General features: G+C 38.6%; 1 protein-coding gene across 8 annotated transcripts in view; it reads left to right on the top strand.

Annotated features, from left to right (window-relative positions):
- TRAPPC9 (trafficking protein particle complex subunit 9) overlaps positions 1-15027 on the top strand; it is a 461101-nt gene that overhangs the window by 62231 nt on the left and 383843 nt on the right. For all 8 annotated transcript variants that reach the window (XM_042036518.1, XM_042036517.1, XM_042036521.1 and 5 more), the window contains 4 exons: positions 1244-1370; positions 2937-3069; positions 4317-4477; positions 11430-11582. In XM_042036518.1, the coding sequence (XP_041892452.1) occupies positions 1244-1370; positions 2937-3069; positions 4317-4477; positions 11430-11582 (574 nt within the window). The remainder of the gene's footprint in view (positions 1-1243; positions 1371-2936; positions 3070-4316; positions 4478-11429; positions 11583-15027) is intronic.

Raw genomic sequence — 15027 nt, 5'->3', positions numbered from 1 at the left:
GAATGTTTCTGACAGCTGAAGTCTCCACGTGAAATGGGAGGAAAATGAAAGTTCAGTAGAAATGAGGGTGTGACAGAGTATTTACTTACAACTCAAGTAAAATGGTGAAATGGAATTTTGTGCAGTCTCAAGGACAGAGTTCTCTAATGCAGTTTTCCACAAAGCCAGAGTAGCTTTGGGTGAATTAGCTGTTGCCTCAAGACTGTCAAGTCTACAAAGAAGTAATTGCTAGGACAAAGATTTTACAGATTTTGTGTATGTTATGTGTTTTTCTGTGGCTCAAACCATGAGTTTTTTTCATCTGTCTTCACAAAAGTAGCATGTTCCTCTTTAATAGAGTTCTCAGTTCTCATGAAGCATCCACACGGAGTTGAGATTTAATCCAGTTGTGCTTACTGCTTTACTTGATGGAGCTCTTTGTGTAACATCTTTATTTAAAAATAAAAATAAATATGTGTATAGGAAAACAGCTGGTAACTTTCCAAAATCAAATTTACTTTCAAGAGTACATTCTATGCTCAAGCATCTTAAATTCATTAACCAAGCTTAAAGAAAACTTGCAGTCTACTAAGAACAGTAATGCTGTGTTCTTCAATTTTTTTTTTTTCTGCTTAGTTTCTTGTTTTGTCTCATGTTTTAAATTTAGGATGCTAAAAGATTTCTCTGACACTAAAGGAGTAACTGCAGGCATTTAGGCTTGAGAGAAGATCAGTTCAGCAGCTTTATTCCAACTCACTGAAATGTTTAGGTTGGATGGTTAAGCTAAACTTCTTCTGTTATCTGTGAATAAAAATATTTTTTTCCCCTTAGAAAACATATTTTGGCCAGGTAATTAAAGCTAAGCAAGCCCTGCTATTGATGTTTGATTTTCACTGCCCAAAATCTATCACATATTCAAGTTGAAGTCACAGGTACAATTAAATGTAGGTACAAAACAGCACCATGCGGATGATATCTCTGACTTTTTTACTGTGCTTGGGTATAAATTTTTATTAGTTTTTCATACATCATTCCCAGCTCAGTTCCTGAAACATGTTTCCATGTTGAATACAAATCCTGCTGTAATTCTGGATGCACACTGCAGTCACTGCGACTTGAACCCCAAAATAACTGCTATGAGTAAATTGGAATAAATCATAAAAGTTTGGCTGATGTAATGCATGGGATTAAAATATAAGTATGTAGCATAAAAATGTAAGTGTATATCATAAATGGATTTATCTGTGTAACGTGTTTTTTTCAGGGTCTGTTGACAACTGGAGTAGAATTTGAATCTCTCCCTGCTGCCCTTTCCCTCCCTGCAGAATCTGGTCTCTACCCTGTGACTCTTGTTGGTGTTCCCCAAACCACAGGGCAGATCACTGTCAATGGTAAGAGATGGCTCCAGTCACTCTGCGTGGGCAAAACAACCTGAGTTTTACACCTCTGTGGCTTGCATGGCTTTGTTTGCCACGTGTGTGTTCACCACTCTGAATTCTCCTCAGTAAGTAAAGGAAAAAAGCAGAAGAGGGAATCTGTTCCCTGTACCAGGCTTCATTAAAAACAGCCTGATGAATCACTTGGTTGCAGCAGCAGTAACAAGCACATTCTTGGAGTATCTCATGTGTGAGAGGACGAGGATAATGAAATCCAGCTCCCCTTTATTAATGCTTTCATTTGGAAAGCTTCTGAGGAGGATTACTTGAACTTTTTTCTTGAGAATGCAGAAGATAATCTTGCAGGGTTTTTTTTTTCCTTAATTAATTGTGTTCATGTAAGATTACAGAAATTTTTGCCCATTGCTTCCGTGGAAACAATTTAGCCAGGGTGTATGGCCTGTTGCAGTCAAGATATCATTTCCTTAATAAGCCTAAATAAAACAGTGTTTGTAGTAAGGAAGAAAATTAAAGACCTTTTACAAAAGATGAGCAGACCTAGAAAAGGAGGCATATGTGGAGAGGATGGATTCAACATGTAGTAGGAGTGAATCATCTTACCAAATCACATTTTTAAATATGTCTTCCTGGAATACAAAGTTAGGATACAGGATAAGAACCATTTTAGTAAAGCTAAACACTAAAAGATTATGGCTTTGAACTTGAAGAAACTCTGTTCTCACGGAATTTTTCTTAAGTGCTTTTGTGTCTGCTCATAAAACAATTTTTCATGTGATTTTTTTTTCCCCAGAAACTATTTCAGTGAATACAGAATAGCATCAAAGCATTCAGAACATTTGTACTGTAGTTGTCTCCTTTGAGTTCCACGTACTAAAAATGTATTGCAAGTAGAGGAGTTGATTTCTGTACTTGGCAGCTTTTTGTGTGTCAATGTATCAAATTTTCCTTCAGATATAACTCATAAATACTGCCTGGTAAGGAATCAGTGGAGAGGTATTTTTCTACTAAATTGAACTTTCAGAAGTTGTGGTCTTCTGTGGCAGGTGTCTGTTTATGCATGCATATTTTTTCCATCAATAATTTCCTTTAGTATTCTTTTATCCTTCTGGATGCAGTTGAGATTCTTTCCTATAAACATTTTTCTGAGGAAGTAGGGAACGTATGTTGGAGGTTGACATGTTTTATGTGCACCAGAGAATTTGGTGATGAGGTATAAAATGGTGTCCATGCTATGACTTGTGATGTTGATCTTGTACAGAATTCTGCAGAAGTTACTGTAATGCAGAAATCAGAGGCTCTTTACAATTTCTTTTATTTTACATGCCACAGATGCAGAGGTGAACACATGTGTTGTTTGTACATTGTCAGGTACTTATAAATGTTGTTATTTCAGGGGTTTGAAAGTCCTGTACATATTATGTGTCCTGAGAAGATTTTCCTGTGGAGAAGGTGATGTTTTGGGTAGCAAATGCACTGACAAGACCTGACCAGTAAGCTTAGTACTTAAGACCTGCCAGAAAGCAGTAAAATTCACAACTGATGTTTTCTTCTAAAACTCAGGTTATCATACTTCAGTTTTTGGTGTCTTCAGTGATTGCCTTCTGGACCATCTGCCAGGAGTGAAGACCAATGGCTGCACTGTCGAAGTCATTCCAGCTTTGCCAAGGGTGCAGATCAGCACCTCCCTCCCAAGGTGAGAAATTAAATTAAATTATGATTTTGTTGGGTCATATTTAAGTGTTAGTCACATGCTGAATAAAAACTCTGCCATCTGAGTGTATAATCAATGCTTGAGAATAAGACATAATCTGTGCCTGGGTTCTTTGCTTCAGAATGCAAACCTGAGTTTTTTGTTCTACTGCTTGAAATCCTGGAATTTTATAGAAATATGTGGAAATAATTTGGCAATACTCTTGTGCTCAAAACCTTGGTTTTGGGCAAAGAGGAATGCATCAAGCCAAGAATTCACAGTTTATATTTTAACAATCCAGTCCAGGTGTCCTTGTTAATTCAGACCAATTATTACAGAAGAAAGAAAAAGAGAGAAAAATACATGGAAGAATCACTAATGAATACATGTACATTTATACAGTGACTGAAAACATGATTTTTTTTGCTTTTTAATATGCAATTCCATGATACTTTTTTCAGAATATGAAGGGAAAAAAAGAAATTCCTTCTTCCCTTTCACTCCACATGCCCAAATTTCAGAACCCTGAAATGCTAACAGTACATGACAGTACATTCTGTATGATCAAAAAATACTGGTTTGAAGTCCTCACCACAGATCTGTTCTGAAAGACTGAAATCTGCTCCTGTTTGTGGAGGCTGCTTGTCGTGTGGTAAGGAAAGACAGGATCAAAGGGAAGGATGGCAGGAATACCTGCAAAAAGAAGTGGAATTATTGGTCATTAATCTCAGTAACTTTTGTCCTTGTATCCTTGATGCTTTCTGACCACTCTGCATTAGCACAGAAAATACAGTCAGGAATGGAACCTCTGCCCATCTGTCTTGTTCTGCAACCTCCTTCCCTCATTCATGCTCCAAAGAGTTCATTTCTAGTCCTTGTTTCACCTTTCACACAGGGAATTTTTCCCAGGATCCACTGCCCTGAGGTTTATGCCCTGCACTGTCCACTAAACCTGCTCATTGTAATGACCTGCTCTTGATTTTCTTTTTCCTTTTCCCTTTCTTACAGTTTTTACAAGTAGTTTAACAAGCTTTCAGAGTTAGAATATATATTTTGTGTTGTTTGAAATCTGACTTGTCTTATGCATAAATTATTAATTTTTGTCCTCAATGGTTCTAAAAAATGGGAATGGAAAATGGTATCTGGTATCTTCAGCAGAAGTTTCTGAGTCTTCCAAGAACAGTGAATACAGTAACCTGGACAGGCTTTTAACATTTTCATCATAATACTTTGTTTGTCACATTTTGTAGGTCTGCTCATACACTTCAGCCTTCTTCAGGGGATGAAATCTCCACTAACGTGTCTGTCCAGCTGTACAATGGAGAGACCCAGCAGCTCATCATTAAATTAGAAAATATTGGAACAGAACCGTTGGAGAAACTGGAGGTGACAGCAAAAACAGTCACCAAGGGTGTGTATGCTGATTTATATTTGGAAATAATCATGCTGACTTCTTCTCTGTTAAAAGGGAGATTATTTGTGTTATACTTCTTTTAGGTCAGTTTAGAATAAATATCATAGTCCCTGTTACAGAGCTGAAATAATTCAGTTTGATTTTATTGTAGGAATATAGGAATGAATGTAAAAGTGTAGAGAGATGAAAGGAATTGTAGAATCATCTGTGTGTTAAGGGTCACCTGCTTTTTGGAAATCTAGATCTAATTTCAGTGTTACTTGGGAAAAAATCCTGAGGAAATTACTTGTAAAGAGGAAGAATCTTGGGTCTAAATTATTTTCTCCTTATGTCTAAATATGCTGATTAGTTCATTAAATAAATTACTATTAGCAGTAATGTTGTCCTACTTGAGGGAGTGGAATTAAATAAACCTGTTTCTATCTACTCAGTGAGCAGTAGGAAAAAAAATGGAGATAAGACTTTAAAAGACAAAGCAATAAATAAAATAAGCTATTGTGAGTTAAAAGAATAATTGAAGCTCTGGAAGAAATACAGCACATCCCCTGCGTACACTTAATTCTCTTGAAGTACTCTGGCCATGTTAGTATTAAAAAGTTGTCTGATAGATGAATCCTGCTTTTGTTTTGTGATTTTTTTTTTTTTTTGGTTTGTCCTCTGAGGCATTGTTATGAAAATGATCTTAGCAGAAGAACTGCAGGTGACAAGCAGCATAATCTTTACTGACAGTAGAAATACCTTACTTTATTGCAGGTTTTATTCTGTCAGTGTCAGAGCATTAAAATGCAGTGTGATACGTTGTGATTTCTGTTCATTTCAGTATTCAAGCTCAGAATTTTTTTATAAGAGAGTATCCCCCCCTTTCCACAACATCAGAGAATAGGAGTTGCCAATCATCTCAAAATAGATTTTCAGTCTGAGACTTGTTACCTGGAATAATTTTAGGAGTTGAAACATATGATGACTTACTCTTCGTATTTCAGAAATTCCAACATGCTCCTCCTGGGCCAGGGGCTGTATGTATGAAATGGAGAGGCCAAATACAGCATTCAGGTGAAATGGAAACATTGATGGAATGAAATGTATTAAATGGTTGAATATATGGGCCTGTGAATCACATGTAAATCAGAATTCTTGTATGTAACATTACACAGTTAATGGGTTCATAGTGTTGAAAGAGAGACTTATGTCAGCTTTAAAACCACCATCTCTCCATGATAACTTCTGTTAAAAACAGTGGGGGAAAAGGAAAAGAGTTGACAGACTCGCCTCTAAGTTCAGTAAAACTTTTAATTGTAATTCATCCTGTATTTTCTTTCTCTATAGAAGATACTTACAACGAAGTCCCTTTGTGTAGCTGACAGTGTTTCAGATGTTATTAGGCATGATAACTGTCTATCAGAAAAAGGAAGATTTCTGATGAGTAAGCTATAAGCATGCATGCTCAAAAAATGCAACTTAAATCCCTATCTCAGAAAAAAAAGAAATGAGTTTTGAGAGGCACTGAATGATATTTGTTCTGACAGTGTGAGAACTGTGCCATCAGAATCATGCAATCAGAAATGTCTGTGTGGGCAGAGACCTCTGGAAATCATCTTAACCTTCTTTTGAAAGCAGAACTTAAGGTGATCCAGGGTCCTGTCAGGCAGAATGTTCAGTTTCTTGCACCATCTCACAGAAGTGAAATGCACCCCTGTATTTGGAACTGTGTGCTTGAGATGAGCTGTTACTGGATGAAAAAAACACAACTTAAATAAGTGTGACTTTTTACATGACTGTGCTGTGGAAACAATGTAAAGCACTGGAAAAGGCTGCCCATGCAAGAGGAGCTAATGGTCTACATTAAGCATGCAGTAATTATGTTATTTCAAATGTGATTGCATGGAGGTGTTGCAAAGTGTCATAGAATCAATCACTGAATGGTTTGGGTGGGAAGGGACCTTAAAGACCTCGGAGTTCCAATTCTCCTGCCATGGGCAGGGATACCTTCCACTATTCCAGATTGCTCAGAGCTCCATCCAGCCGATTCTTGAACAGTTCAAGCGATGGGGAGTCCACAACCTCTCTGGACAACCTGTGCCAGGGCCTCACAGTAAAGAATTTCTTCCCGATACCTAAGCTAATCCTGCCCTCTGTCAGTTTGAAGCTGTTCCCCTTTGTTCTGTCACTACATGCCCTGTCCAAAGTCCCTCTCCAGCTCTCTTGGAGCCCCTTTAGGCACTGGATGGGGCTCTAAGATCTACCCAGGGCCTTCTTTTCGCCAGGATGAGCAACCCCAACTCTCTCAGCCTGTCTTCGTAGCAGAGGTGCTGTGATCAACTTAGTGGCCTCCTCTGGACTTTTTCCAACAGGTCTTTCATGTCAACAGGTCCAGCATGTCTTTCTTGTGTTGGGGATGGACCTTTGCTTTTTTTCATTTTAAGTCTCTTCCATTTTAGTTATGGCTCTCTTCCATTTTAGTTACGACCATAAATTTAAACAAATGCATAGGGATGGAGTGATGGTACAGTGACACGGGCTTGTGGTGGTCAACAGGGAGCTAAAGTTTTGTAATGTCAGCAGCTCTGAATACATGCATGGAACTCATGAAGGCATGACATTAAACCATCTCTAACAGCATCACAAACTCTTGGTGTTACGCATCAAGGTGAGAGGATATGCAGGTGCTTATGAACTATCCATAGTGTATTAAGAAGTTGTCTCTGGTTGTTCTGTACTATTCCTCACTGAAATGTGCCTGTTCAAACTGCTCAAGGTCTCCTTGAAAGCTGGTGGTCACCTTCATCTGCTTGACCACAGCTTGCCTGTCAGCTCAGGAGCCTGTGAGAAGCTGTTGTCCCATTTCAGCCAAATACACAGAGCTTTCAGTCAACCTTTGTTTCACCTGATTTCCTTTGGTTCTTTTTGTCTTGGCAGTTGCTTGTGAATCTCTTGCAGCTGCTGCCTGCCTGACCCATTTCCCTACTTTCTGTGTCTGGAGCCACAGCTTTTAGCACAAAGATGAGTGTTGTAAATGGCAAACATTATCTTTTTTATTGCTGTTGGAATTACTGGATGGGATTTGCTGTTGCAGTGCAGTGACCTGACCCCCCTCCCTTGTTATGTTAGCATTTATAGCCAGTCACTTTCCTTGAGGAAGCCAACTTCTCTGGCATTGTTTTGAGTGGTGTCATGTTAATGAGAACCTCTGGAGGTAAGACTTTCACACTTGCCTTCCCTTACTTCCTCTCCTCTGTCACTCTCAGGTGCAGCTCTTTGGGTTTTCCACTCTGGCCCTTAGATAAGTAAGAACTTGAACCCCCCCCTGTGCAGTTCATAAAGGGCATCACAGGGTTTTTGAGTCCTTCAGCAGCCGTGTGTTGTGGAACAGATCCTGAGGCAGCTCAGCAAGAGGGACTTGTCATGCTGCCACAATAGACACGTCTGTCATGGCTTTTAGTGTCTCACTGCATCCCTGAGCCAGGCTGTGGCATCTGTAGGTTGGACATCACATGTCCATACTGTCAGGGCCAACTCTGTGTCACCTTACACTGTCCCTCACCAGGTCAGACAGTTTAATCCTTTTTTTGGAAAGATGACCTGTGCAGAGCTGGATGCCTTCCCACCCTTTGGCTGCAGTCAGCTCTTGTTAGAAGCTTGTTATATCTCAGTTGAGGGAGTGCAGTCCAAAGGCTTTGATAAACCAGCTATTTGATCCACTCAAAATCCACTGTTTTTGAACTTGAGGCTTGAGAAGAGCCCATCAGGCAATCTTAGCACAAGTGGTGAGCCCAGCTACACAAACTGAATGAACCCGGATGATGAAGCAAATCCTCATTGATCTTTCCTAGAAGTGACTGACCTCTGGAATTTAAACATACAGGTTCAGCTGTCCAGCTGTATTCTTCCCATGGCCTTTGAACACATCTGCCAGACCACAAATGAAAACTCTACTCTGAGGTTCAGGAAGAACTGTGAATACCCAGGACTAGATCTATTTAACTTTTTTTTAGCTAAAGAAAACTTTGTAAATTCTTTCAAATTGGAGTTGGATTTTTGTGGTGGATTGACCCTGGCTGGATGCCAGACACCCATCAAAGCTGCTCTGTCACTCCCCTCCACAAATGGCCAGGGGGCAAAAATATAATGAAAGTCTCATGAGTTAAAGCCCAGGAGAAATCACTTACTGATTACTGTCACAGACACAACAGACTCAACTTGGGGATATTAATTGAATTCTATTGCTAACAAAATTGGATGGGATAATAAGAAATAAAATATATCTTAAAAACACCTCCCCCCTCCACCCCTCTTTCCCAGATTTTCCATCTCCTTGCACAGTGCCACTGGGAGGTGGAGATGGGGGTTATGGTCAGTTCATCACACATTCCTGCTGCTGTTCAGGGAGAGGAGTCCTTCCCCTGGCTCCTCCTTGGAGTGCAGGGGAACCTCAGCTCTGGCACCTGGAGCATCTCCTGCCCCTCCTTCTCCACTGACCTTTGGTGTCTGCAGAGTCGTTCCTCTCACATATTCTCATCTCTCTGAGCACAATTACTTCTGTGCAATAACTTTTTTTTTCTTCTTAGTGTGTTATGACATTGTAAAGAACGTAACAAGTCCTGCAGGTTCATTTCTATCTACCAGGTCTAGGAGAAGTCAAAATGTATGAATGCCAATGCCTGTGCATTTAGAACTGATAGTTATATTGAGTTTATAAAATAAACTATAGCAAAAAGCCAGTTTTACCAGGGGATTTAAGATTGAAAAGAACTGAGGTTCTTGTGATCTCAAAAGAGTTTTCTATCAAGTTTCTCTATGCAAAATGTCAGAATGGATTTTTTCTTTGGCAGACCTTAAAATCTGTTAAAAGTTAGATTGGCCTGGGATAACCCAAAGTTGGTTTCTGGGTAAGCTTTTACATGATATTTGTTAGGATTTTAGTGATTTAGTATCCAGTAAAATGATGAAACAGGTTGCTATTTACAACTCCTGATAGCAGTTGCTTTTAACTTCAGATGTTTGCTAAACACAGATTTTGGACTCGAGAAAGACCTGAATGCAGGCTTGCCCCAGATTAGCCTTCCACTGAACTGAAAGGTCTGAAGCCAGAGTATAATCCACTGTAACAGTGATTACTGAACAGGGTCAACATTGTTAAACTATAAACAGTGTCAGATAAATATAAATTAGGTGTCTCTCTACAGCGTAACTTTTAGCTCAAGCATTTAGATCTTGTATTGTAATTACTAGTGTTAATTAGAAAATATCTGCAAGGGCTATTCTCACTTCAAAAGTCTTTTCACTTGTAATGTCTTCAAATAAATCTCATACTTAATGAAAACATGTTTTGGAAACAGTTTGGTGCTCCACTGCTTGGGATAAGTCCTTCTTTGTTTACACTGAGGGAAAACATTCCTTTAGCATATTGGATTTTCACTTGTTAGGAAAAGGGGATAGAGATTGCCATACTTTTTTTCTTGAAAGTAGAAGAAAATAATCAGAATGGTGATATGGTTCCAGCTAAATCATTGGATGAGGTGGAGGTGACTTTAAGGAAACAATTATTGGGAGGATTTTTTATTTTTACCTCATCTTCGTGTTTATGAAGAAATCTGTACTATTGATTTGATGGGGAAAGACAACACAACACCTGGTGGTCTGTGAGAAGAATATATTTCAGGCAAAGCTGTTATTGTTTAGGTAGAAGTTAATGGAAAAAACATTCTCCTGGTTTTCTCCTTCCCTAGAAAAGGAAACCAAAAGTTTCTGTGCAAATCAACATGATTTGGACATAATCTGGAATTCTGATTGCTGTTTTTGAAAGATCCTTTATTCCAGGTTTAGTTGTAGAGGCAGTCTGCCCCCCCTGTCCCCTCACATGTGGATCTTAGATGATGGTTTTGGAAAGGTGCTGAAATCCCAGCGGATTTTAATTACCTTGCTCTTCCCAAGTAGCCTGGGAGGATGTAGAGATGAACTGTGTGACTTTCAGTGGTCCCTGTTACGCAAAGCTGTGCTCAAATAGTGTTTAAATGAGCTTTTAGAAGAATTCTCCAATATACTTTGGAGATAACATACATTGCTGTAATAGATTGATGTATTTTTAGGACTCTCCCAGTCAAACAGTCACTTTTATTTTATGTATCAATAGACTTTCTTGTAGTACTTTGCATGGTATGGTTGCATATATGAATCAATTTAGGGATGGGGTGGGTTGACCCTGGCCAGAACTGAAGACCCAGTATAGATGAACAGTAAATTCTGGGGTTTTTTTTTCTCTTGTTTTATTTTCTGGCATGTCAGGCTTATGAGGGAGGACTTACAGATCCCCTATCTCATATGAACCAATGATAAATAATATATTAAACAAATTTTCTTCTGTCACAGAATAATCCTGTCTGGCAGCATCCTTAATGTTTGGCTCTAGTAAAAAGCTGCTTCTCAGCTTTAAGGAAGGACTTTATAAAAAGATGAAAGCCAGTAGTCTTCATTGCCTTCTCCATTACTCAATAAATAACTGAATAATGATGTTACAGCTGTTTCAGAATTCCAACTGATTAAGTTTGGTGTATTTTGATGAAAAGTGCTTTGCATTCATGTGACACTTCCTGAGCTGAGTTGTGTAAGATTCAAAACTACATGAACTTTTAGAACCCCTGCAGGCTATATTTAAAGTTTATATTTAATGCTGCCTATTGTGCAATTTTTTTTTCTTCTGGTAGTGGTCTTCTTCACTTAAATTCGTATTTTGAGCTTTGTGATCTGTATGATTCCAGGTCAGTGTCAGTATCCAGTAACTTCTCTATCCTTCTAGTGTTACATTACATTATTTTTTAATACCTTAATTCTGAATATTTTAGATTTTAAACAGGACATGACAAATTGGTTCATCCTCTCTACAGCAGTTCAAAACTGAAATTTCCTTAATGCAGGGCTTATGCTCATGAAATATTTACTTACTTTGATACAGAGAAGCTGTATGGAGATTTCTTGAGTTGGAATCTAGAAGACACCCTCTGCCAGTTTCCTCTAAAACCTGGAAAGATTGCAACATTTACTGTAAACATTAAAGTGAAGCTGGACTTTTCATGCCAAGAAAACCTTCTTCAGGATCTCAGTGATGGTGAGTTTTTCATTTCTCCTTGTTTAGGAGGGTTGTATGTGCTGCTGGAAACACTTTTCTAACTGCTGTGCCATTTGTGTTAAACTGATTTGTGATGTGGCTGCGTGTTTGAATATTTGTGTCTTGTAAAGCAAAAACAACCCTTGGCTGAGCTCTACAGATTGAAGGGTGAATTTTTGAGACAGCTGTGGGCATGAGAGTCTCACCCAACTTCCCCATCATGAGACCTTGCCATGGTATCTGTTAAAATATTTTTTGACAGTGTTTCTGAGGTATCTCTTTGTATCCTTACCTTATGAAGGTAAAGAAAAATAATTCACAAACATTAGTGGGGTTTAAAGAAAAATAGCATTGAGTTGATTATTTAATTATCCAGGACTGCAGAATTCTGAAAGATTGCTGAGTGCAGTTTTGCCTAAAGTGACAGACTGAAATTTAAGGCATAATCCCCCTAATATTTGTACTGCAGAGAAAGTCTCTTCTGTTTAAACTTATTTTGAATAAAAGGAAGCTGCAGTGTTTGCTTCTATTAGAATTATTTGGAATTACAAGTACCAGGTAACTTGTAATAAGGATTCCCTTTTTATGATAAACACACAGTCTTGCTGGAGTAATTACTCAGTAATTTTTTCGTTTGTCTGCTATGTTTACACTGATTAAATTAACTTGACAAAACAATATATTCCTGTATTAAAAACTCTCTGTTATTTGAATTTTTCCCCAGTACTCACTTGCAGGGATGCATTACCATTATAAGTAGTCTTTCAGTATGGAAAAAAATACAACAAAATTACATGCAGAGCTTATTCAGGTTGAATAGGAATGATTTCTGCGAGTTACCTTGCAAATGCATGTAGACAAAAATTATAGTAATTGTTAGTAATGATTGAAAGATTTTGGTTTTGAAACCTCCCTAATATAAAATATAAAGGTACTTTAAAAATATTTTAGGACTTAACTGCACAAACCCTACAGTGTTGCTATACTAAGGTTCAATTTAGAACTTGCTGAAAATGCTGATAGTGAAGGAAGAGCACACCCCCTGATATTGTGAAAACACAGGTGCCTGGGAATTGAGACTTTGAGAAATGCCCTTGATAGCAAGTGAAATTATGTAGACTATAGATATGTATATATAGATACATAAACACACATATATATAACATTTCTTTCATTTTCCCAGTGTCCAAAAAGCTCTGAAGCTGCACTTGTCTAGGAGCTTTTCAGACGAAATAACATAAATCCAAAATATTCTGTAGGAGATAAAGATAACATACTTCTTGGTATGGATACTGAACAGTTGTGGGATTTGGGATTTGGATTTCAGCCTCTGTTGTTTACCTTTATCCAACTCTTATGGGACCACATATGAACAAAATCTTTGAAAAACATTTTTACCTTACCATTTCTGCTTCCTGCTTCTCTGGAAAATTGTGTAACTGGAGCCTGGAAGCAATTCAGCCTTTCCTCATTCAGTGATGATAAAGGAGTAGGATCCATTAGTGCTTTGTTGGAACTTTGGTATCTGTGGGTGCTGTGTACTCTGTGTCCTTTGAAAGTGTTATTAGAGATGCTAAATATATTGACTATTTAGTTGCTACTTTATTTTTTATGTATTGCTTTTAACTTCACAAATGCTGTACTTCCCAAAGAGTCGGGTAGGAGCCTGATGGGAAGAAGAGTAAAGAGCTAGAAAAATCAATGGCAACTATGACATGGCTTTTAATCATAGGGTAGCTGTGGTACCTTTTTCTTTTGAAGACCAACCACATTTACAGTGATGATCAAAATACTTTTGTCTTAAAAGTAATGTCTTTGGTAGGGCAATTTTTACTTTCATGTCTTTTCATTTGCTGCTGGAATTGTTCCCTTTTGTGCTGTTTGTAATCAGGACATGGTGCAGAAGGAATGAATTACTGATGTTTCTGATGATACACGTTCATCCAATTGGAAAGTAAACCAAGTTATCAATCAGAATTGGCTGATGTGTGTTGATGCTGTGCTGTCTCACAGAGAAAAATGTTGGGTGTGTTTCTAGATTAAAGGAAGCAAAACCACGAGTGGCTGTACAGGATCAGATCAGTGACCATCCAGTCCAATATCCTAACTGTGACAGTGGCTGAGAGCAGATTTTAGTGGGACAATACAGGAAAAATTGTGCACATACTTCTGTTTTCCTCTAGGCTTTTGGCCTCCAACTGTTGTTAGCTCAGGAGCTTCCAGGGCTGAATATGGTTTCTCTGGTTTTAGGCACTGTTAGTCATCTTTAGTGGGTTTCTCTTTCCTAAAATTCTTCATTCTTCCTGTCAGCACTTTACAATGTGCCGTGGCAAGAAGAGTCACAGCCAAATTAATTTTTAGCAGCTTTGCACTTACTGGTGTCCTTGTGTGTACAGGTTTTTGTATTGCATGAGAGACGTAACAGGACATCTTCCAAAGATGGTTCCTGCAGTGATTTGATGCATTTCCCCAGGGTACTGTCACAGCAGACTGGAGACTTCTACCTGGCTTAGTTGTCCCTGTTATGGAAACTGTTGCACATGCCAGCCTTGTCTCTTTGAACTCTCAGTTCTGTATGTTTGAGGGAGGCCGTACACACTCTTTGAAAGGTGATCTGTGACCTAATGGTGCTCTTTATTTTGGTTTATATTACTTTCCTTATAATCATGGGGTAATGCACCATTTGTCATTTGCTTTTTTGACTGTTGCTGAGCATTGATTTGGGAGATTCATGAATATCTGAACCATAGCTCCATGATCTTGCTTCTCAACAGAAATGATATGCTGAGAGCCTCTTACCACATGTATAAGTTTAGGATTTTTTTTCCCATTTATTTATGCTGAATTTTGGTATTTTATTGGGTGTTTTCTCCTGTGCAACAAAAGACAAGATGAGAAGAAATGGGCTCAAGTTGCACCAGGGGATGTTTAGATTGGATATTAGGAAACATTTCTTCACTGAAATGTTTGGAAAACATTGGAACAGACTGCCCAGAGTGGTGGTGGAATCACTCCCTGAAAAGTGTTCCAAAAAAATGTATGGATGTGGCACTTGGGGACATGGTTTAGTGGTGAACATGAAGGTGGTGCTGGGTTGAGAGTTGGACATGATGATCTTGGAGGTTTTTTCCAACCTTAACAATTCTGTGATTCCATTTCTTAAAGTCAGTTGACCAGGATTTGGGAGATCCATGCAGAACATGTGTTTGCTGCAAATTCTAGCAAAATTTTGGATCTCTTGATCCTCAGCTGGATGGTGCAGGGTTCCTTCTCTGCACGTCCTTGGCTCTCTGGCCAGGAAGGTCAGTGTGGGTATTTAATTTTATTCTGGGGTAGCTACACTGAGTGAGGCAGGGGGAAGCCCTCAATCTGCCCAGTACAGCCAGCTGTAAGGAGCTGAAGCAGTGAGGTCTCTGTCACCTGTTAAGGTGACTAAAAAGGTCAA

The sequence above is a fragment of the Corvus kubaryi genome, unplaced genomic scaffold (assembly GCF_017639235.1).
Source record: "Corvus kubaryi isolate FWS band 111438036 unplaced genomic scaffold, C.kubaryi_AGA036_p1.0 37385, whole genome shotgun sequence".
Classification (NCBI taxonomy): Eukaryota; Metazoa; Chordata; class Aves; order Passeriformes; family Corvidae; genus Corvus; species Corvus kubaryi.
This window is presented reverse-complemented; position numbering and strand designations above follow the sequence as displayed.